This window comes from Micromesistius poutassou (genome assembly GCF_964030765.1).
Source record: "Micromesistius poutassou genome assembly, chromosome: 13".
NCBI classification, from domain to species: Eukaryota; Metazoa; Chordata; class Actinopteri; order Gadiformes; family Gadidae; genus Micromesistius; species Micromesistius poutassou.
In genome coordinates, this window is record NC_140283.1 from 17536605 (window position 1) to 17560148 (window position 23544).

At 48.7% G+C, this 23544-nt stretch overlaps 1 protein-coding gene across 1 annotated transcript in view; it reads right to left on the minus strand.

Moving 5' to 3' along the window:
• Nucleotides 1–6539: 6539 nt before the first annotated feature.
• Nucleotides 6540–23544, minus strand: part of LOC311357264 (neuronal cell adhesion molecule-like) — a gene marked incomplete at its 5' end in the record, with an annotated part of 17278 nt that continues 273 nt past the window's right edge. The window contains 18 exon segments of the mRNA XM_084477170.1: nucleotides 6540–6828; nucleotides 6830–6926; nucleotides 9717–9795; nucleotides 10339–10470; nucleotides 11377–11559; nucleotides 12224–12346; nucleotides 13213–13272; nucleotides 14906–15082; nucleotides 15715–15837; nucleotides 16315–16519; nucleotides 17053–17168; nucleotides 17444–17669; nucleotides 18431–18501; nucleotides 19135–19332; nucleotides 19967–20068; nucleotides 21738–21862; nucleotides 22311–22458; nucleotides 22841–23007. Of these exon segments, the coding sequence (XP_084333296.1) occupies nucleotides 6667–6828; nucleotides 6830–6926; nucleotides 9717–9795; nucleotides 10339–10470; nucleotides 11377–11559; nucleotides 12224–12346; nucleotides 13213–13272; nucleotides 14906–15082; nucleotides 15715–15837; nucleotides 16315–16519; nucleotides 17053–17168; nucleotides 17444–17669; nucleotides 18431–18501; nucleotides 19135–19332; nucleotides 19967–20068; nucleotides 21738–21862; nucleotides 22311–22458; nucleotides 22841–23007 (2494 nt within the window). The 3' untranslated portion in view covers nucleotides 6540–6666.

Consider the following 23544-nt stretch of genomic DNA (forward strand, 5'->3'; position numbering starts at 1 on the left):
GGGAAGAATCTGACAGCAGCCTCCTCTAGTGCTGTCCCCTTCCGATGGATGCAAGGTTATGACTGTCAACTTAGGGGGGCGCCAGACCAGCGCATTCAGGTCGGGCTGCTGATGTCCCTGCAACGTGCTTCCTGCCGTTGATCAAACACAACGAGCTAATCTCTCAGCAAATCTGATGATGCAATGCATTCATGTAACGTTAGGGGAAAAGTGGGCACTAACTGTATGTAGCAACATTCATTTGTTTCAAACTTATATATATATATATATATATATATATACTGTATATGCCAGGCCTTCGTGTAAAGTGGCCAGTGTGGAGGTTGCTAGATCATCTGGTCTCTTCTGCCTACAGCTTCTCAGGACCATATTCTATATTCTATATTCTAGCACAGCATGCATGTGTCTCAGACGGTAAACAGTTGACTAATTATGAATCCTTAACCCTGGCTATGAGTCACAGGCAAGAAGAAGAAGAAACATGAACCCACTCTATCCCCCTGAGATCGGATTTAATTCTTGAATGTAAACATCACACAGCAAATAATCATGTGCCCATGAGCCTAAGTCCCATAAATAATGCAGGGCGCTGGGAGAACGCATGGGCGGAATTAATTGAGAGACTTAATCTTGTTTGGATGAAATTGGAAGGACTTTCAAAGAATTTGACCCAGAACCTTCAACCTACTTGAGACATGTTCTTGTGTCCAAAACCAGCTATGGTTAGCTCATGAAATTCTGTAAAGCGGTTGCTGCATTAGGTTTAACCGGTGCTTTTAACACCAGTAAAATGCCTCCATCTCTGAGGTGTGAACGAGCGATCAGAAAACCAAACAAACAGGTAATTTCTCATCGATAATATTGAGAAGACACTCTTAAGAAGGGGGTTGGAGCTACTGTGTGTTATGATGGCTCTGGTTGGATGATACCACCGTGTGTTCCTCGGCGTCGTAAAGGGGGTCCTCCTCACTGTAATCTAGTGTATCTCCCAGTGGACGCTGTAGTGGAGGGAGAGAAGGAGGAGCAGGAAGCTTCTTATCCCCACTGGGGATTTTGAGCAAAGGTATCACACACCCTCTCCTTGAAAACACACCCTTCCCCCCGGACTAGTAAATCTGGGGTGGATTGGAAGACGGCTGTGAAGGGTGGGGAGGGGTTAGGGTGAGGGAGGATGAAGGGATCGCGAGGTTATAATCCCACCACGGCTGTCAGAATGGTGCGGTAGTGTGTGAGAGTGTGCATGTGTGTGTGTGTGTGTGTGTGTGTGTGATTGTTTGCATGTTTGTATGTGTATGTGTGTGTGTGTGTGTGTGTGTGTGTGTGTGTGTGTGTGTGTGTACAAGAGGATGGTGTGTGTGTCTGGGTGAGGGTATTTGCTTTCAGAAGGGTGGTGTGCATATGTGTGTGTATGTGTGTGTGTCTCTCACGCTATGTATGCAGGAGCGTGGTGTGTGTGTGTGTATGCGTCTCTTTGGGTGCAGGAGGGGGGCGTCTGTGTGTGTGTGTCTCTCTATGGATGCAGGAGGGTGGAGAGTGTGTGTGCATGCGTGTGTGTGTGTGTGTCTGTCTCTCTTTGGGTGCAGGATGGGGGCATCTGTGTGTGTGTGTGTGTGTATGTATGTGTCTCTATCTGTCTATGGGTACAGAAAGGGGGGCATCTGTGTGTGTCTGTATGTCTCTCTAGGTTCATGTGTGTGTGTGTGTGTGCGTGTGTGTGTGTGTGTGTGTGTGGGTGACAGAGGGTGTTAATGTCAGATCAATATAACAAAGCAGTGTCTCTTTATGCAGCACCCGGTGCGTCCGTGCTCTGCTTATCTTTCATCTGCATCACGGATTGGGGACGGGGGGGGGACAGGGGGGGACATGGGCTCCTCACCTCAAGGGACCCCTGGCACACAGACACCCCAATACCCGGGATGGATTTGACCGTACCGATTCACATTTGTCATTAGAGAGGCGGCACAGCGATAGTCTGCAGTCCTGTTGTCTTGGCAGATGTATGCGTCCCTGGCACACAATTCATCTGCCATATGGAAATGTCACAGAGTAATCATAAACAATTATCCTTCGCTCCTCGCGCTCGGGGCCCCCGCGGAAAGGGCCGCATTTACATAAAGACACAAAGGCGGCTCACGGCTCTTACATTTAGTACGCTCGGCAGCACACCGCGGAGGGGAGTGGGCCCCGAGACGACACGGGTTATTCAAATACCTGCGTGGTGCGAGGACCCCTTCAGGCACACGGCATCGTGGTCACAGGGCGCGTGGCCGTCCACGCACAACGCACAACGCACTCTCCGTCGCAGGCGAGGTGCTGATGCTCCCGGGGGAAGACCTCGATCAAAGGGCCGTCTCTTTCATCATCGCCTCTCTCGTTTTGTTTTTATTTTGTGTCCCCACCCCCCACCCCCCTCCTCCGGTTAAAGTGCAGCGGAGGTGGACGTACAGCCAGTCGTATATCACTCTGGAGCGGCGAGCTTGTCCGCCCCCAGCAGTAAATCAGGAAGTGTGGGCCGCGAGGGGGCCAAGAATGGCTAATGGATGTCAGGGCAGACGCACTGACGACGCTCAATGAATCCACCGGGGACTGAATGAACAATGGGATGATGATGATGACGGGGGGGGGTGAGGAGAGGGGGCAGAGTGGCTGGATGGAAGTCTGGAGGTGGATAAAAGCCAGTAGGCGGTGGTGGGGGGAAGGGGGGTGGAGAGGGTACTTTACAGGGCCATCCATGGGGGCAGATGCTGGTTTAGGTTGTAATGATCACGGATGATCACTGGTAATGTCGTTGTGACAATAGGGAGAGAGTCCAAGTGCCAGGCCTCCGACAGGAAATGCCTCTGTCGTCAAGGAGACCAGCCATGTCGCCAGAAGGCCACACAGAGGTCCTCAGAAGTGAATTGGCCTGAACAGGCTGCCATATTGTAGAAGAAAAGAAAACCTTGAGGAGACTCAACTATTTTGGTATCTAACACACCTGTGTTTGGCTGACATGGTGACATTGAGGAGCCTCCCGCCACATGTAAACAGCACCCCAGAGCTCCTGTTGCTTCCGACACTCATTAGTGTAATTGCCTTGTGATCACTAGATGGCAGTAAAGTCACTGGGGAAAACCTGACCCTCAAGCAAGCACAAAACAACATTATTGTGTTCTTGAGAATAGTATAATGTTAATAATCACAATATAAAACATAATCATGTTAATAATATTCTAAAGAAATCTAAGAAATATAGGTTTTGCTTAAATTTAAAATAATAAACGTTTTTTTGGACCTACTTTGACTTTCTGCTTTGAAATGGCAAAAAAAAAAACATCGTACTCTGGTGAGGTATACAAATTAACGTAGAAAGAAAAGAAACAAGGAACCCACAAGAAAAGGCAGTGAAACCATCCTGAACGAGCAGAAGCGTCCATGCTAGGGGGGAGAAGTCTGTCCAAGAGTCGCCCCTACCCACCCTCCAGACATCAGACACACACAACAGAAAATGTGTGTGATAGCGTAGCAGATGGTGAGCTAGGCTCGGGCGATGGGAATTTAATGGAAATGGGAGAGCTACAAGTGTAAGCCACACAAAGATGGCACCTAACTGTAGCGAGTTTACAATTGAGCAGACTGAGGCGGGGGCCAGGCAATTTATTCTTCCTGAAAATCGTCTCTTCCTGTTTATACGCGCTGCAGGTGGTGATGCTTCCACGCATGTCTGTGTGTGTGTGTGTGTGTGTGTGTGTGTGTGTGTGTGTGTGTGTGTGTGTGTGTGCGCGTGCGTGCGTGCGTGCGTGCGTGTGTGATTCACTACTTTATTTATGGTGTTTTATATACAGTATATATTCAAGCAGCAGGAGGTAATGTTGACACATTCCAAGAAACACACATATAATCCTTAATCACACGCACACATACACACACACACACACACACACACACACACACACACACACACACACACACACACGCAAACACAGACCATGCCAATACACTAACATACACTCAAACACTTCTATAAACACACCAAGACACATACAAAATAAACACGCAGTCACAAGTAATGCCTGTGCCAACACACACACACACACACACACACACACACACAGTAACTACTATTTCCTGATGCTGGGAGGGAGTGTGACATGAAAGTGGTCCTCCTAGAGGCTCATTTGTGTGACTGTAGTCTTGGCACACATGATGGAGGCAAGCATGCTGATCTATGACAGATAATCACTAAGATCCTTCAACAGGCTGCATTCCATCCAGACACCAGTCTCACCAGCTCAATCTCACACACACGCACACATACACGCACACACGCGCATGCAGACGCACACGCACACGCACACACGCACATGCACACACACACACACACACACACGCACACACACACACACGCACACACACGCACAAACCCACACCTCCAACCAACCAACCCTAATTAAGCAACAAACAAACAGCAAATGGAAGGAGGATTGTAATTTATTTTTTATTCATCATATATTCCATTTTGTGAATGTCATTCTTGCACTATGTGAATAAACTTAAATAGAGAGCGCGAGAGAGAGAGAGAGAGAGAGAGAGAGAGAGAGAGAGAGAGAGAGAGAGAGAGAGAGAGAGAGAAGAAAATTCATTGTTAGTACAAACCAAGGTTTATAAAATACAAAGCCTTTTGCAGTCTTTGCAATCACCTAAAGGAGACTATGAATTTTGGCAGTAGCTAGTAATACTGCTCAACATAATCAGAATATAGGAATAATGTACATGGATGGGTTATCGTGAATACACCCAAACTCGTATTATACTGAGATAACAGAACTCGCTCATGTCCTATTAGCATATCATAGGAATATAAACATATGCAAACCTTCTTTATAGTTAGTTACAGTACAATATACACTATGCACAGCAAAAAAAAAAAAAGAGAAACAAACAAAAGTATGCATAAATTCTCTAGAGGTTGGATACAGTCCTATTAACAAAATAAATCATTTCCATGCACAATCCTGCCTCTGGGGCCGCGGTAGAAGCGCGTTGTCACTGTACAGTCATTTAGGCTCTATTTACACATTCAACCAAAGGTTCTACGCGTCTGTAAAAAAAACGAAAACGAAAGAAAAAGAAAAATACACAAAACACAAAAACGTAAAAACTTGATGCAAGTTAAGTGAACAAAAATCTTGTCGGCAGCATCCGTCGGTCCTCAGGGTAAGTTAGTAAGTAAACGGTTCTCCTGGAAAATGAACTCTATAAACGATAGCCTCGACACACGCACACACACACACACACACACATGCGAGCGCTCACACACACACACACACACGCGCATGCACGCACACGCACACACACTCGTGGTTAAACAGTCACACCCGTACACACTGCAGAAATACAATCATAAAACTTGTGGAGTGGAGCCAAAGGGAAATGCACTGAGCGACACTTTTGACAGTATTTCTTAACATAATGACAGCCCAGATCAGTAGGGGTGTTCCCTCGGCTTCTTGTTTACCAAGGCATCGTTAGGCGTCTCGACTGGGGAGAGCAGTGACATGCTCTCGTCTTTATTAAGGGTTTGCTTCTGCAGGAGGAGAAGCAATCTTCTCTGGAGGGTGAGCGTCACACACACACACACACACACACTGGCACACACACACACACACACACACGCAAACACACTTGGGTTTGCCTCCTGACTCGCCCATGTCATCAGTGATTTGTGTTTTTTTACAGGATGGGACCATAACAGTGCCTATACTGGGAGTGCTGCCCTGACCTGTAGCGGCCCTAGATTCAGCCTTGTATGCGTAATAGACAGACATGGCACTCGAGGCAGAGGTCATGTGAGGTGAACCTCAATCTATATCTAGGTCAGATGGCGGGGACAAGAGGTCACGAGGTCAACGGGTGTGAATGATGACATGCCATGCAGCGTTGCAGTGACCTTGGCCACATGGTCACAGGTGAAGCATTCGACAGAGTGATGGAGGGTGAGGATGCGTGTGGCAGACACAGGAACACGCTGTTCCAAGTCATTCGCTCTCTGCGGTTGGTTACCAAAGTCTCCATTTTAGACTTTCCAATTAAATGAGTTTATGGATGGATGCTGCATTTACGGTGCAACTAAAAAGAGAGATGCCACTGCTTATTTCATCTTGGGGAAGAATAATGTGTTATGATCATTCTGAGGCAGATGTCTTCTTAGCATCCACTGCATAAATAGATAAGTATTCATGCCTTTGGGTTTCTAAATAACAAATGACAAACTATTCAGTGGTTTTAGAATCCAATTAAACAGAAAAATGAATCTCCCGAGAGACAAAATACGTCGGAACACGAACAATTAAATCAGGAAAAAACTAGAAGAAACCTGATTCTAAAAAAAAACCAACGATTTTGCACATTGTTTCACCTAAACCCCCTCTTTTCAGTTTACAACAACACAGATTCACATTCCACACAGCCTGGGCGGCGGCCATCTTGTGGACATCGACGGGGTCACAAAGCGCCACTACAGTACAGAAGCAATGGGCATGTCATGGATGAAGCGGCCATGCAGTGCCAGTGGGACAGGGCAGTGTTGTGCAGGGGGTGGATGGGAGATGGGTCGGTCGGCGGGTGGTCTGGGCCGCGACTCTGCCGTCCACAGGGGGGCCGGTCCACCAGGAGGGGGGGGGGGCGCTAAACAAAGGAGTTGAGGGAGTTCATGGCGGTGGTGATAGGGGACGGGGCCCCGGAGCTCTCCGGACCCTCGCCCTGGACGGTGTCCCGTCCGACGCTCTTGCCGCTATACTGGCCGATAAAGGATCCGTCCTCGTTGAACTGGCCGTCGCCGCCGCCCTCGGTAGTCAACTAAACTGTCGTCACTGTCGCCACGCTTTACCGTCCGGCCGCTAGACGGCGTGCGGCTGCCCTTTAGCGGCTTTTGGTCCTCGCTGTCGCTGAGGGAGAGAACCACATGCAGGCGTTACAGGGGGTGGAGGGTGGGGGGGGGATGGGGGGGGGGGGTGAGGTGAGAGACGCGGCGAGGAAACCGCGCCCTTCCATTTCGGTTCGATTTTTTTTTTAGATTGGAGCATTTTTTTTTTTTTTTTTTTTACTTTTTACATTTAAAGATAGCTAGCTAGAGATAAGTAGATTGAATTTGTTACAAATGATCCTGAAATATTCCTGTATACAGCATATTTCACGTAATCTTGATTCCGTCAATGTGTTCAAAATATTATACTAAGATACTAAGAATAGATAGAAAGTTTTTAAATTTGTTTTGCTCCACAGCTAAAAAAAAGAATGGCTGCTATGAATTGGTTTCCATCAGGCAGACAGGGAATATAACTCAAGCCACCGTACTGTGTTTACATTCCCTCTGAAACCAAAGATGGAGTGGAAGAATGTGGGTGGGTGACACTAGCATTTCCCCCCATACACAAAGGTTGCAGTGAAAAACAAAAACCAAAAATATGAAAAACACATCTATGCAAAGTTTCAGCCTTCACCCCCACCCACCACCTCCCCCAAGCATGATAAATCACATTCACAAACAAGAAAGAATATGCACAAAGAACAGCGTTCTTCAAACAACGGTTAGATAGCATACATGAGTGGTGATTTGATTAATAATAACAATATGGATGACAGCCTTCAATCATAAAGCCAGCGTAAACATGACACGACACCAGTGATCATATGATATATGTCAACACATATATTTACTGTATATGAACAGTTCCCAGGAATGAGTATCTCACGCTCGATCCAAAGAAAAGTAAAACCCACCCAATCAGATTCTGAACTATATATATACGGCACATGGCATGATTACGAAGGCTTTATGATCCAATCTCAGACTCAAATGGGAAAAATGTCAAAGTCTGCCAGGGATTTACTGCAAGTCATCATGTCTACCTTTACCCTTACCTTCTCTTTACTGAGACTACACCCTCTCTCTCTCTCTCATACAAGACACCCACACCCACACGCACAAGCACAAGCACACACACACACACACACACACACACACACACACACACACAGTGTCCAAAGGAACAAACAAAGTCATCAGAAAGAGATTTACAGTATATAACAAGCTATTCTGTGGGGGCAAACAAAGGGCTTAAACAGCCCACTGTGTCAGTCCCAAATAGTTCACAAACAAATGCCCCCAATCCACATTGTGTGTGAATCCACAGAACAAAAACTGAAATAAACTGATGGTGGAATGATACATCCAGCAAGCAGTTTACCACTACTACTACCTGTTGTCATTGGAGAACGGCCCTCTCTCTCTCTCTCTCTCTCTCTCTCTCTCTCTCTCTCTCTCTCTCTCTCTCTCTCTCTCTCTCTCTCTCTCTCTCCGTCTCAGTTGAGTTATGTCTGTACTATTACCGTTCAGATTTGAAGGACCTTGAGGACATGGCATAGATTGCACATAGTGTATACGTTCTCCCACAAAGGCACTAAAATACTGGAGCACGTTGCCTTGTGATTTATTGTTAATCTCATGATGCGTGAATTTGTGAATTGATGATGGAGGGACCGGTGTGTGTGTCTGGCATGTGAGTGTGTTTGTGTGTGCGTGTCTGTTCACATGCGTGTGTGTATGTGTGTGTGTGTGTGTGTGTGTGTGTGTGTGTGTGTGTGTCTGTGAACATGTGAATAGAAGTCCCTCTTTTATGCTCTTGAAATAAATTGATTTTTCAGAATGACTGGAAGATTGGTATACACAGGACAAAAAGGCGTAAGCTAGTAGCTCACAATGGTCTTTCCCACATGCCAAACACCGACCCATATATATCTCAATCCTTTATAACGATTTACATATTTATATATATCCATGATATACTCATTATTTTAACACACCATTGCCCATAGCAACATTTTATAACACATACATTTTTTTTACTCCATGCATGTCACATGAACACACAATGTTGTATCTACCACAGCGTTGAATCCATAGATGGTCCGATTTATGCATATATCATACAAAAAGTAATATCAAATATAAAAGAAAGAACATCTTAGAAATTTGACAGATAGAAAAAAAGGTTGAAACGGTTATACAATAAGTAAAGTGCATTTGTTTTATCTTGCGATTGGAGAAGCAGCATTTAAAAACAGAATGCTTGCAAGCATAGTTAAATCTTTGCAGTTAGTTAGAGGTTGGAATAATACTGACGTTATTTCTAGGATGAGGGCCACGCCTTGGGTAGCAATAACCTGATCGACCCCCCGTAAAATCTTGTATACTGTACATAAACTGTTAGCTTATTACCTGTACGTAGTTTTAATGCTTTGGGTGGTAAACAAGTTAAGCTTATTCGCTAAAAGATTGCAAAACGTCCCTCAAATTGACCCATTTTCTTTAGCCAAAGGAGGAATCTTTAGCCACTGGAGCGTCGTGCCTCGCTGAAATGCCGAAATATAACAGTGTCCTTCCAGGTTGCGTAACACACACACATCGCCCCCCATGTACAAAGGGTCCTGAAAGCAGGGGGAGGGATGATCAACTTGTGCTTTACTGTAGTCGCTCGCTCACAGCCGGGAGCCAGCTTGTCCCGTTGAGGCGTTGACCTTTAGTTCGTTGGGAGTTTGTACGTTGCAGGGTTGTAAACGGTAAGGGGGAGGAGGGGGGGGCAGGATGGAGTGGCATGGGCAGGGACAGGGGGGGGACGGGACGGGGGGCTGGCGGGGAGGCCTCCAGGGCGCAGGGCGGTGGCTATGTTCCTCACCTGTATTCTCCGAAGGTACAGTCGTCATCCTTCATGGGCTGGAACTCTGGGTCTGTGTGAGCGTCCTCCTTTTCTTTCACTGGAGGGGAGAAACCAGGACAGGTCTAAACATAACCCCCATGAGCAAGGGAACGGCAGGACGGCTGGTTGTGTGAGCAACATTGTGAAGGGTTGTCTGTTTGTTTGTGTGTGTGTGTGCGTGTGTGTGTGTGTGTGTGTGTGTGTCTGCCTGCATGTGAGTGTGTTTGCATGAGTGCATGTGTGTATCTTTTTCTTTGCGTGTGTGTGTTTGTGTTGCCCATGTCTGTGATCATGTGTGTGTGTGTGTGTGTGTGTGTGGTGCATAGGTGTGTGTGTGTGTGTGTGTCTGTGTGCGTGTGTGTCTGTGTGTGTGTGTGTGTGCGGTGTGTAGGTGTGTGTGTGTGTGTGTGTGTGTGTGTGTGTGTGTGTGCACGTGTGCGCATGTGTGCGGTGTGTAGGTGTGTAGGTGTGTGTGTGTGTGTACGGTGTATAGGGTGGTGGGGTGAAGGTGTGCGCGCGGGCGCATGCCTGCGTGTGTGTCTGCGTGCGTGTGTGCGTGTGCGTGTGCGCGCGTGTGCGCGTGACCTCCAGCGCGACCCACCAGGGTATTTGCCGCCCTTGTTCCTCTGGATGAAGCAGATGATGAGCAGGATGAGGATGAGCAGGGCGATGGCGCACATGAGCCCGATGAACCAGCCCTGCGTGGCGATGTCCACCTGCCTGCTGGTCATAGCTGCTCAGAGGGGGGGGGGGAGAGAGAGAGCGTCAGAACCTGGGCGCCGCGTGCGCTTCCACTGGAAAGGAACAGGGGGGTCAATGGGTCACGTCTGAAACGTCCTCCTCCGCTACGTTACGCTATGTTAAAATGTGTGGCGCACGCACGGCCGCCGCGTGAAAGGTTTAGTATCGGCGCGAGGGCACAGTGTTAACAATATGTCAAGGCCGAACATATTGATGTTAGGTCGGGGTGTTAGACGGTGCAGAGGGTTACTGCCATTGCTGTGAATAGCAGATTTTATTAGAGGTTTGAGTAAGGTTCCAGTCCACAGGCGTGCACTCACACGTCAAGAGACACACACACACACACACACACACACACACAAGCAAACACACACACACACACACGTACACAAATACACACACACCAACACAAACACACAGGCACACACACCGTTCACACACTCCCAGTACAAACATACGGTTCGTTACGGATCTACGGTATGTTGAAGAAGTGAAATGGCGTAGGTCTATATTAAAAAACGATCACAAGTCTACATGAGAAGGCGATCCGGCCCGCAACGCACACAGATCGTCGGGGCCGTCACAGATCCAGCTCGTCTCCAACGCAACGGAAACATGCACTCCGCTACACACTGTGTCTACGACCACTACGGAACATGCCAGAAACACAGAAAGTATATCCAACTGAAACTCTCCGGCTCACAAAGAAACACAAGAACAACAACAGACAAAAAAAACACCCCACGACCGAAAAACGAACAACACAACGCACAACCTCATACTGTACGTCTGGCACGGGGCGGGGGGGGGGCGGGGCCAGGCCCAGAGGCTACAAGGCTGAGCCTGGGGTCAGGGGGGGTCATTGACCTCCAGGGACAGGGCGGGGGGCTGGGCTCACCTGGCACCGCGACCACCAGCTCCTCGGAGCGGTGTGGGGGCTGGTCGTCCAGACCCTCAGCCACCACCCGCACCCTATAGAGCAGGCCCTCCTTCAGGCCTCTCAGAACCACGCTCTGGGAGTTGTTCACATACTCTTTCTGCCACACCACCTTCTCATCCTCCTCCTGCTCCTCGCCTCCACCTGCGGGACGGAGGAGGCAGGGTGTTTTCGGTTCGCCGTCCCGAGGTGAACGTGCGGCGGGCGGACCGATTGGATCGGGTTGGTGGTGGTGACAGGGTGTTGGATGAGGACTCGCAGTGTACGACTGCAGTCGAGCCTATCTGTGTTTTGTGGTTGCTTTGGTGTTAGCTAGATTGTGTTGTACATGAAATTTCTAATGAGTTAGGTATGATATTTTCAATTTGGCGTTACTATTCGTGTTGAGGATGGGACTTGCCTTTATGGAATGTATGTGATGATCTAAAGGTTAACTATGGAGTTGCATGGTTTGTTGTTATGTTTCTGTGATTATGTTCACGAGCAGGGGGTGAGAGAACCATACTACAACTGATTAATTCTTTCTTTTTCTTTACTTTACCGCAGGTGGGATTCACAAAAATAACTTTATCAAAATCAATTGCAACACCCGAACAAATGTGTGTGCTGCTCTGCCTGTTTAGCGTTCCATTTGAGGTGATAGCAGAAAATTAGCAATTAACAATCTGGCTCCCAGCCCGTGGGCCACGTTGAGCCAACATCAACACGACCAATTCGTTCTACACCTGCACACGCCAAATAAGATAGGAGTAGGAGTCTCTCGCCCGCTCGGTAAAACCAGCCAGTCAAGTGGAATAGAGATGCTTACTGTTTTTCAACACGTATTCTAGATACACTTTCCTCTCCGGGCCCCAGTATTCCCAACTGACCACAGGGCCTTCCACGCCCGGCACGGAGCTAACGTTCCCAAACGACGGAGCCACAGACGCCACTGTGCACACAAGAGGGGGGAAAAAGGCACAACAAAGCTCACCATCACCTCCCTCAAGGTCAGATCCATCACATGCCACAGAGACGACTCCTTTGTTAGCTCTATGAAGCTTGCTGGTCTCGGTGGTTAGAAATCTATTAAATAGTAACAACGTCTTCAGAGTTACAATAAGGAAGATTGTTTTTCGTGCACCTTTGTGCATTTCAGTCACATTTCAGTACTTCAGCAACGTTACGATGCAGTGGAGGTTCTTCATGAAAGTACATTTACGACCAAATGCGATCTTCCTTCACAGAGGTATTCAAATATACAGTATACCGCAAAAAGAGATTCGAAAATATAAAATAAGTCAGTGTACCTCCATCAGGCAATAAATGTCGTAGCTCAATCAAAATGTAGTGCAGCTATAGCTGCGAGGGAGTTGGCCAAAGGTTTTTACAAATAGTGAAGCCATCATGACAGACGAGGCGAGGACAGACAGGAGCCTCAGTACAGGCCAGCATCACTCAACACGTTGTCACACTGTATCCATCACTGTCTAGGAAGCTGGTCTATGATTATGGGCCAGGCCCCACAGGGCGATGGCAATACAAAATAGCACCGTACACTGCGAACGCTCCTGAAATTCTGAAATGTAACCTTGCTCATGCGGGAATCCCTACACCAATAGATAACTCTCCAAAGAACGGCTACAGCTTGCAATCAAATTAAGCTTGAACGCATTTATAGGGAATTCTTCATGAACCTCGAAGAAATTCCAAGCAGAGATCAAATCTATCAAAATGACAACTACATGTCACTCAAGCCCTTCCAGAGGCTAACGAGGTGGACATCACAAACGGCTCGGTTCGTATTAACGTCTGTACCCTTGCGGTGGGGGAGGCGGGGAGGAGACGGTGCAATGGGATGAGAGGCTTGGATAATTCCTGAAACAACACAGAGAAACGGTAAAGACCTCAAGGTACACACAAACACACACAGCCACACACACACACACACACGCACATACACGCGCACACGTGCACACGAGCACACAAAAACAGAGACAGAGCAAGACGCAGACACGCATCAACAGCAGCCAGGTGGATACAGTGTGCAGCACAGTGGTGGTTATACATAAGCCTGGCGTGTATTCACTGGCATGCCAAGCCAAACATCTCCAGCCATGCATTGATCAGCAGCATCACTGAGCAGCAGCCCTCACACAGAGGGAGAGGGAGAGAGAGAGAGGGAAGTCTTACAAAATACAGCATTAAAATGTGGTAAAAAAAATAAAGCGTTATCATCGAAATGCTATGTGGTCATTGGGCAAAAGGCTTTAGAAAAAGCGGCTTAGGGTAAATTTGGATACCTTCCCCTCCTGTTAATGACACGTATCTGAATTCACAATGAATTGAGACGCCTGCTTCTCATATTAATGACATGCCCCTGCCCCTCATACGAATGACATGTATTTGTATTCAGATACCTGTCAATCATATGAGGAGCAGGTATCTAAATTCACGGTGAATTCAGATACCTGCTACTCAAATGTAATGATATGCACCTGCTCCAAATACGAATGACATGTATCTGATTCCTGTCATTCATATGAGGAGCAGATATCTAAATTCACCGCAAATTCAGATGCCTGCTTCTCATATTAATGACATGAGCCGCAGGTGCATGTCATTAATATGAGAAGCAGGCATCTAATGACACGTATCTGAATTCACAGTGAATTCAGATACATGTCATTCATATGAGGAGCAGGTTGCATGTCGTTACCCCCTTAGCGCAAACACTACCCCCGCCCCCATCACACATCTGAGACACCCCCTCTGGTGCTTCATCAATGTGTTGCCTCATTATCGCAGGTCTGCATGAAGCGGTGCAGAGACAGATACGGAGGCTGGGGCCGCATGAGGGAGGACATGCTGAATGTATTCAGGATGGTAAAATCATGCAGATTTATAACGGCTACCATCGGTACCTGTGTTGTCATCTATCTGATGAGGCATAAACGCTTGTGTAGAGAAATGGGTCAGAGAGACACATGTCAGCCAACAGTGGAGTATGGGGTTGAAGTTTTTTTGATTAATGTGGTTTCATTAGGAAGTCGATAGAGGAGCTGTAGAGGCGGAATAATATCCAAGCACTGCTTCATTTCCAGTGTTTGAGTCCAATCTTTGTGACGTGCGCAGTGAATCACGATAAACTGGGTCAGCAGACTTGACGTGTGCAGAGTCATGTGTTATGTCATGCTGTGCAAAATAAATGCACATTGTGTAAGAGCACACTCTGTGAGTACGTCAATGGGCACAATGTACGTTATGAAGCACGTACAAGATAAGACATTGTGAAGAAAGTGTCCCACGACAAACGATCCACGGAGAACGCAAACCGACAGTCTCCGTGGATTTTGTGGAATCCTTCAAATCGGATCTAGCAACGGTATCTCCCGGAATACGAATCTCCGGGAATATACATATCTCACATAAACATCTGAGAAATGTTCTTATTGAAGTATTTTGGGTGGGGGTCATCCACTTTAGGGGGAGGGGGGGTCTCCCAGCTTACCTTCGTCCATGATCGTGACAGCCTCCTGCGGGATGGCGGGTCCAGCCCCCTTGGCTGTTTTGGCGCTCAAATAGAACTTGTAGCGAGTGCTGTACTTGAGGTGGGGCAGGGTGACGTTGGTCTCGTTGGGGCCCAGGGACAGCTCCTTGGTTGGGCCTGGCTCGTTGGAGCTATTGACTGGAGGAACCAGGAGAAGCCAGGAGTGAACCAGACCCAAGGAGGGCCGGCGGAGGGGGGGGTTGGGGGAGATAGGGGAGCAGGAGGGAGGTAAACGAAAGGTGGGGAGTTGGGGGGGGCGATGGTAGTGATGGAAGGGGCGAGAAGATAAAAGTGGGATCCGTAGCCCGGAGACGTTGCGAGATGGGGCGGGTGGGAGGTCGGGAGGTTGGGTGGGAGGTAGGGTTGGGGTGACGGAGGGGTTGAAGTCAGAGGTTAGGGGGTGTAGTGAATGGGAGAGGTTGGAGTGGAGGAAGTGGCACAGGGCGCAGGGTTAATACGTATCATCTAACCCGGGGAGGACTACACGTACGGAACGCCTACGTCTGTTTCACGGAACAAGCCCCGTGTTTTTTTCCCCGTGTTTCCTATTACGAGCGGTTAAGCCATTCCCAACGGGATGCCCGGAACACCGCCAGACCTACATACTAGTCTGATGAATTCAGACGCGGAGTCACGGCTCAGCGGTTATATGGATGTCCTATTTAAGCGCGGTGCCATTATTAATATTGCTGCGCTTATGAAACCTTCGACTCGACCGTTATGAAGTAGATTAATCTGGCCTAATCCGCTCTAATGTTGTGACGTCATACCTGGCTGGTAGGTGAGGGTGTAGCCGGTGAGCCGTCCGTTCTGGTCCTTGGGGGGACCCCACTCCAGGGTCAGGGAGTCCAGGCCCGGGTCGGACACCGTCAGGAACGACGGGATGCCGGGGACTGGGCATGGGAAAACAATGAGCACTGTGTCAGTCTCACTGCGTAACGCTGACGTCTGTCTCACCCTCCTACTCACGGAGGAACACAACACCGCGTAGACAGGAGGGAGACAGCCAGGGCCAGGAGGAGGATAGTGGATTGTACAGAGAGACGGGTGGCTATTTATAGACAGAGATAGAAAAAAAAGAGACAGAAAAAGATTAAAAGGGGGAGAAGAGAGAGAATGAAAGAAAGACAAAGAATAGCACAGACCGGAGCGAAGGGAGAACGAAAGAGGGACAGAATTGAACAGATCAAATCCGACGACATTCAAAAGTGTAGAGAAAGATTCTAGCGAGACATTAATTTTCCACATCGCCCTAGAAACCGAAACAACAACAACAACAGCAACAGCAACAGCAACAACAACAATAACCAGGGGGAACCATAGCACAGATATCTCCTCCAGCCGCACACGGCTCCCCAGCGCTAACCCACCTCCTTCGGGGGTCTCGAAGGTCTGGCTGGCGCTGGGCGGGCCCTCTCCCTTGCCGTTGTACACGCGCACGTTGAGCGAGTAGTGGCTGGAGGGCTTCAGCCCGGGCACCATGCCGTGGGTGTGGTTCCCGCTGAAGTCCAGGATCTGCTTCTCCACGTGGTGGGGGTTGTGCTTGTGCAGGCTGAGCTCCCTCCAGTAGTACACCTGGGGGGGGGGGGGGGGGCGTGGAAGGGTGGGTTCAGCGTGAGGGTCTTGTCTTGAAGCGTAGCTTGGGACACTTTGTGCATCAAGGTCGTGGATCTTAACATCCACATGACGATGCGTTTTTTCCATGTTCCTTATCGAGGACAGCAAAACAGCACTGTGAACTGACTGTCTTCAAAGTTATCTTGGAAAACCTCTTGAGGATACCAAGTACACTGTGTGTGTGTGTGTGTGTGTGTGTGTGTGTGTCTGTGTGTGTGTGTGCCTTGGTGTGTTTGTGTGTGTGCGTGTGTGTGCGTGTGTGTGTGTGTATGTGTTTTGTGTGTGTGCATGCACATGTGAGTGTGTGTGTGTGTGCATGCATGCATGCGTGTGAGTGTGCATGCATGCATGCGTGTGAGTGTTTGTGTGTGCCGTTGTGTGTTCACATGTGTGCATCTGTGTGTGTGTGTGTGTGTGTGTGTGTGTGTGTGTGCGCATGCAAGTGTTTGTGTGTGTGTGTGTGTGTGCATGTGCTCCTTATTGCCCCTCACCTTGTACCCCCTCAGGTGTCCCCGTATGGACTTGAGGGACACGGGGTCCCAGTGCACCTCCACCAGGGTGCTGTTCACCACCAGCACCTGGGTGTTGTCTGGAGCCGCCACTGGCACTGAAGGACACAGCGTGACACACCACAGCATTAACACACATACAACACATACATATAGAAATAGAGATAGATCTGTAGATCCTCATATAGCCTGAACAGACCATAGCTAACAGACCAGATAGCACGCACATAGTGTGATAGTATGACGTATGTTTCGGTGGGTTCACTTGCGAGGACATACAGGTGATAAAGTATCTATCGCAAATCAATACGACATTTTGATTTTTTTTGCGAAATTCAGCATCGCTTCTGAACGGCATCCGCGCTGAACTCACGGTCCTCTCCGGAGTGCCCGTGGGCCACGACCGGTTCGGGCCCGCTGCCGTGATGGTTCAGGGCCTGCACCATCAGCTCGTAGAGGGAGTAGGTGGGCGTTCCCGACACCACGAACTTGGAGACGTTGGCCACGACCACGGAGGTCCAGTCCGTGTCCACGTCCTTCAGCCTCCACATGACCTTGTACTTCAGCATGGGCCCGTTGGCCTGGATCCCCTTCAGCGGCTGGGGAGAAGGCGCGGAGGACGCACGTGTCATGTTTGTGTTTCCGCTAAATGAAAATTGAGCTCTTTGAAGGGCCAAATTGGGATGCCTATAGTGGAAGCGTAAATGGGTAAATGGACTGCAATTATATTGCGCTTTTCTATCCACTTTGGCCATTCAAAGTGCTACAATTATTGACTCCGATTCACCCAATCACACACATTCACACACCGACGGCGGTGTTAACCACGCAAGGCGACAGCCAGCTCGTTCCAGAGCAGTCAGGGTTAGGTGTCGTGCTCAGGGACACCTTCACACTCAGCTAGGAGTTATGATGTAGTATTAGACCAATAACATAGCTTCCTCTGTAATCCCTTGCCGGTTATCGACAAACATCACGGTGAAGCTCTACCATAGCCACCCCGACAAACCCTCCCACTTTGTGAAAAGCTCTCGGCCCGCCAAAACCCCTGAATGCCATTTGACCTCTGTTAAGGCTGCTCTTTCATTAAAGTACACCCGTTTTCAGTCGTAAACATCTCCTCCCCCGTTTCATTTCCTCCCCCCACCTCTCTCTGGTCAAGGCCGGACCACTTCAGTCCGCCGCTGATGTCTGGGTCCCAGCGGCCCACTCATCACGTCACTGTTTTCCGAACCCACCACATGACAACGGCCTCTTAAAACGTATCCACTCTGTGCCCGCTTCACCCCAGTTTTTAGTGGACAATGGCCAACAATCAAACAGTGAGGAGAAAATAGTGTCGGTAAAGGGCTTTTCTTGCCTTCCACGATATGACCAGGTTGTCGTGTTCGGTTCCATATCCGTGTACTCCAGTGGGGTTTTCGTCAGGAGCTGGGAAGAAAAAAAACACATGACTCAGCACCATGTTTCCCCCCCAGAGTGGTGCTGAGGAGCCGTAACTTGATTCCCTATTGTCGACATAAAAATGTAGTACACATTTAGTCATTAGCCAATCAGCCGACGCTTTCAGCCGGAGAGACTTTCAAGGCAGGCTGAGAACAACCGAAAGCATTCAATCGATATCGGTAGCAAGGAAATGCAAAGCGGTTCAAAACAAACCCAACCAGATATTAAGAGTGCAACAGCAGCAGCAGTCAGGTGAACGTGAGCCAGTGACACACAACAACAGCGCTATTAGAAACAGAAAGGTTTGTTAAGGTGCTTCCCAGTAGGAATGAGCCTTCAGGGTGGATTTCAGCTGTTCAATATTTCACCACGGTATGAAATATTTAAAGCCCATTCAATACAACCGGTCTGCATCACGGCGGGCACTCCATCACAATATATTTCACCCAAAACATCGAGAGACGTCTCGCTTCTGATCGGATCTCTCGACCGCGGAATACATCTTTCTTTTTCAAAGCGCGCAGCGATGCAGGGATGAGCACCGGCCCCCCAATAACAGCGGACGGCTGTGTGGTGGTGGTGCTGCGCGCGGCTGAGCAAGGCAGCGGCGATACTCACAGGCGGGCTCGGTCTTGTACATCCTGGAGGGCGCGCTGGGACGGCTGAGGCCCACTGCGTTCAGCGCCAGCACCCTGAAGGTGTAGTGGGCGTAGGGGGACAGCTGGAGGCTGGCGGTGGTCCGGGTGCCCGGCGCCTCCGTCAGGTTGTGCCAGTGTCCGCGGTGGTGCAGGGAGTCCTCGTACTGGATCAGGAACTCTGACACCCCCGACGGAAAACACGACGTTTAAACATCCGGTGATTCTATCCATCACATGGATTTGTTGATTCTCATATTTCCTTTCTTTCTCTTACATATTTCCTTCATATTTCCTCTAAATCCCTGATTGGAAAATATATATTGTATGATGATCATCAAAATCCAAAATCATCAAATCCACCATGACATCTCCTTATGGATATATATCCTCTCTGAAGGAAGATCCTGTTTTTTTAATTTATTTATATGATACAACTGAAGCGCTTTGAGCTTCAGCACAAACATGATTACGTAGCACTCATCGGAGTGCTCCCATCGTAAGTAGGCGTCACTCAGGAGGACTAATTGGACCCTTTCCAGTTTGTTTGCTCGACTGTGAGCAAACAAAATGTAAATACACACTATGTCCACGTTCTATATATGCAAACATGACAATACAGTCTTCAGCGAGTGAGTTATGGGCCCTACTGAAAAACACACATCACACATACGCCATCATCATTAAGGTAGCGTTACGGACAGACTAACACACACTCACTCACTCACTCGCCCACAGACACAGACACGCACTCTCACACAAACTCTCTCACACACACACACACACACACACACACACACAGCGGGGAGGCGTACTCTCGATGGGGGTGTTGTTCTCGTCTCCCGGCGTCCAGGTGAGCTGCACGCTGCGCTCCTTCTTGTCCGTGAGCTCCAGATCGGTCGGGGGATCCGGACGCTCTGCGTAGGAGATACAAACAAACAGAACCTTCAGCCTTCAGCCAACCTTCCAGAACGCACAACCACATATACACACAGTGCAGTACGAGTATCATGCAATGCCACAGATGGACCCCGCAAAAACAGGGAAAGCGCAAGGAATCGGATGGGTACGTCAGTTCACTCTGATCATCTCTGCTCGGCCCTAGCCCCGGAGAACTGGTACTAAGTGGTTCAACCATCAACCATCTCAGAGTGCAGGCTGGTTACTTCTATGCATGCTTTGTACGTTTGGAACTCCCAGAACGACCCACAATGCAATCTGGCAGGGTTTTATTTAATGAGTAGGACAGTCAAGTCAAGTAAATACCAGCATTCAGCATAACAGCCAAGTCGGACTATGGACTAATGGTATGGTAATCGGAAATGTAATAATTTACTTCAAAGTACCACATGCACATGAAAGCCTCTTCAAAACGGTCTCCTGAGACGATGCTGGGGTGAGGTGTGAGTCTGAGAGCTCAGTAAACGAGCCGAATCATCACTTTCAAATGATCTCCAATGATGGGACGATTATGGTAAAACACAGTGTTTAAAAAAACGTCAATCTTCACCTTCCAAACGCAGTTCAAAAATAACTGCCAGCCAGCTCAGTCATATCATTTTAGTCTCTCTCATATCTGGGATCCAGCACTATAACTATGTTATAGCACGACTTCTGGGGGAGAGGATGAATCCTTCAGAAGGGGATTTGAATAAGTGGGTTTTCTACAGGGGCCAGTCTACACAGTCTTGATTTGAAACCTTTCCAGACCCTTTTTCTAAGAACGTAGGTGTCCGGACAGGAGCTTTTAGCTTTTTAGCTTTAGCAGGGAAACGTTTTCTTTAGCGGGGAAACGTTTTTCAGTCCGAGCAGTCCGAGTTTGTGTTTGCTGTCAATTTACGCTCTTACAGATCCCTGCCTACAGACACACGGCCGGTCAAAACAAAAGCAAAAGTGAAGTGAAACTCCCCCTTTCACCCAGATTTGAGCTAGTCCAATATCAGGCGCGAGATGATTCATTTGTGAGACAAGAATGAATAGAATGAATTGCACTGTTCAGAAACGAGAACAAAAATGACAAAATAAAACACGATACCCAACACTTGATCACAGTCACATGACATTACAATACGTTACAATCCCATGCCGTCCCGTGCCATGCTATAACACCCAGGTCTAGACAGCCAAACCGGCACCCAGCCACATCTGGACGCTCATCGCTTTACCGTAGACAACAGCAGGAGTGGGCTCGGCCTCTGCCGCACAGGAAGGCGTAATGTGCAAAGGGTGGGAAGCGAACAAGGGTTTAGTCACAGTCAAGCGGTTTTTCTAGGAAGACAACAATGAAATATTCATCCACGGAGATAATAGCCCGGTGGAGCCACGTCTCAGAGTCTTAGGACCCTGACCGAGCCTGGAGGCAATTAACCTTGATGAGGCTCAGAGACACATCCTGGAGGTGAGCGAGACGAGAACAAACACACTCAGCGGCTCACCGGAGGCTGAGGAGGACGCTTAGGAGAACGTCGTCGGGAGGGAATAAAGAATTCATGAAGTTGTTATTTCAGGAGGAATAGGTGTACAGAGCGCTCCCCCCCCCCCCCCCCGGCCTGGCTAGGGGGGGGCAGGCGCGGGTCGGGAACGTACCGACGACGGAGAGCTCGGCGCTGGCCGAGTCGTGGTCCAGGGTGGTGTTCATGATGCAGGTGTAGACGCCCTCGTCTCCCTCCGTCACCTCCGCGATGGTCAGGGAGTCCGAGTCCACGATGAACCTGTTTGAGCCGGAAGGAGGTTAGCGCAATAACAGGGACAACAGGGTCGGTCCAGATCTGTTGTTTATACGTTCTGGATACACAATGAACATGTCCATTATCCTGAATTCACCGTCTGGGATTCATTTTTACAAAGCATGTTTTGAAGAGAATACAGCTATAGTCAATAATAAACGTTTGATTGCTATGACATCTGAACTTGACAATGCAATAAGTAATTCAACATTTCCAAGAAAACGAGGAAAGGGGTTTGAAACAAAGTGAGAACCGGCCCCAAGTTCAGACAATAAGAAACAAGCGGTGGAATAAGCAGTTTCTTTGTTCCGACAGGTTTGATTTCAGTTATCATTCAGTCGCTCTTTAAAACCACACCGACGAATAAAGTAGGTATTAAGGTGACTGTGACAGAGGAGCATTTGCTTGGGGAAGGTACAGGAAGGTAGCTGACCTTTCGTCGTCGGGCAGCTCGTCGTTGTCCTTGAGCCAGGTCATGGTGGGGATGAGCGAGGGGTCGTGGGTCACCTTACACTCAAACACCGCCGCCATGCCCCTCTGCACCACCTTGTACTCGGGCTGTCTCATGATACGGGTCGGATCTGGCGGAGAGGGGGTCGGAGGTGATTCACCACGGATCACGTTTCACAAGATCATTTCATTGCGAGGGTTCAATTGTAATACGGGCCGACCTCGTTTCTCGTGCGTGGGATACCAGATACAGAGTTCAACGCACCTACGGGCTTGTTAGTAGAGACACGAACGCACGCAGAGCTGCTCAAAACAACAGAGATGCGGCCAAAAAGGGCAAAAATATATCCAAGGTTTACCCCCGAAGGAACCAAAATAACTAAAACACTAACCTTGTGCAAACAGACAAAATAAATAAAACTAGAGAGTGATTAACCAGAACAGGGATGTATTTTCAATATGTCGGCAAAGATTACAGAAGGAATGCTAATCAGGAGCTACATGCTAACACACCTTTGACCTCCAGGTAGACGTGGTTCTCGTAGGTCCCCAGGGAGTTGCGGGCCACGCAGGTGTACTTGCCGCTGTACAGGGCCTGCGCCATGTGGACCTCCAGGGTCCCGTTCTCATGGATCACGTACGGCTCCCCGTCCAGGGTGCTGGAGCTGCCGTCTTTGAACCTGAAGGTCAAGGGTCAAGCGGAACAGGGTCTGAGTCTCCGTCTGTGTACCAGTGTTTGGGGGTTAGCCCGAGACCAGCAGGCCAGTCTGTGTACCAGTGTTAGGGGGTTAGCCTGAGACCAGCAGGCCAGTCTGTGTACCAGTGTTAGGGGGTTAGCCTGAGACCAGCAGGCCAGTCTGTGTACCAGTGTGTACCAGTGTTAGGGGGTTAGCCTGAGACCAGCAGGCCAGTCTGTGTACCAGTGTGTACCAGTGTTAGGGGTTAGCCTGAGACCAGCAGGCCAGGGAGTGTCTGTCCCAGACAGTGTTTGGAGTTAGCCTGACACAGGCGGTTCTTGCATGCAGTGTCTTGCGAGGGACTCGACACAATGGATTAATAGATTGGATGTGATAAAACTTAATAAAAACATGAGACAAATATGAGACCCGCGACGGACATAACGATGTGGGGGAATGTTAAGACAAATTTTACATCATACGAGAGAGTCCTCTAAAGTTCACAGGAGGATAGATCTGGAAGCTATTAATACCAAGGAC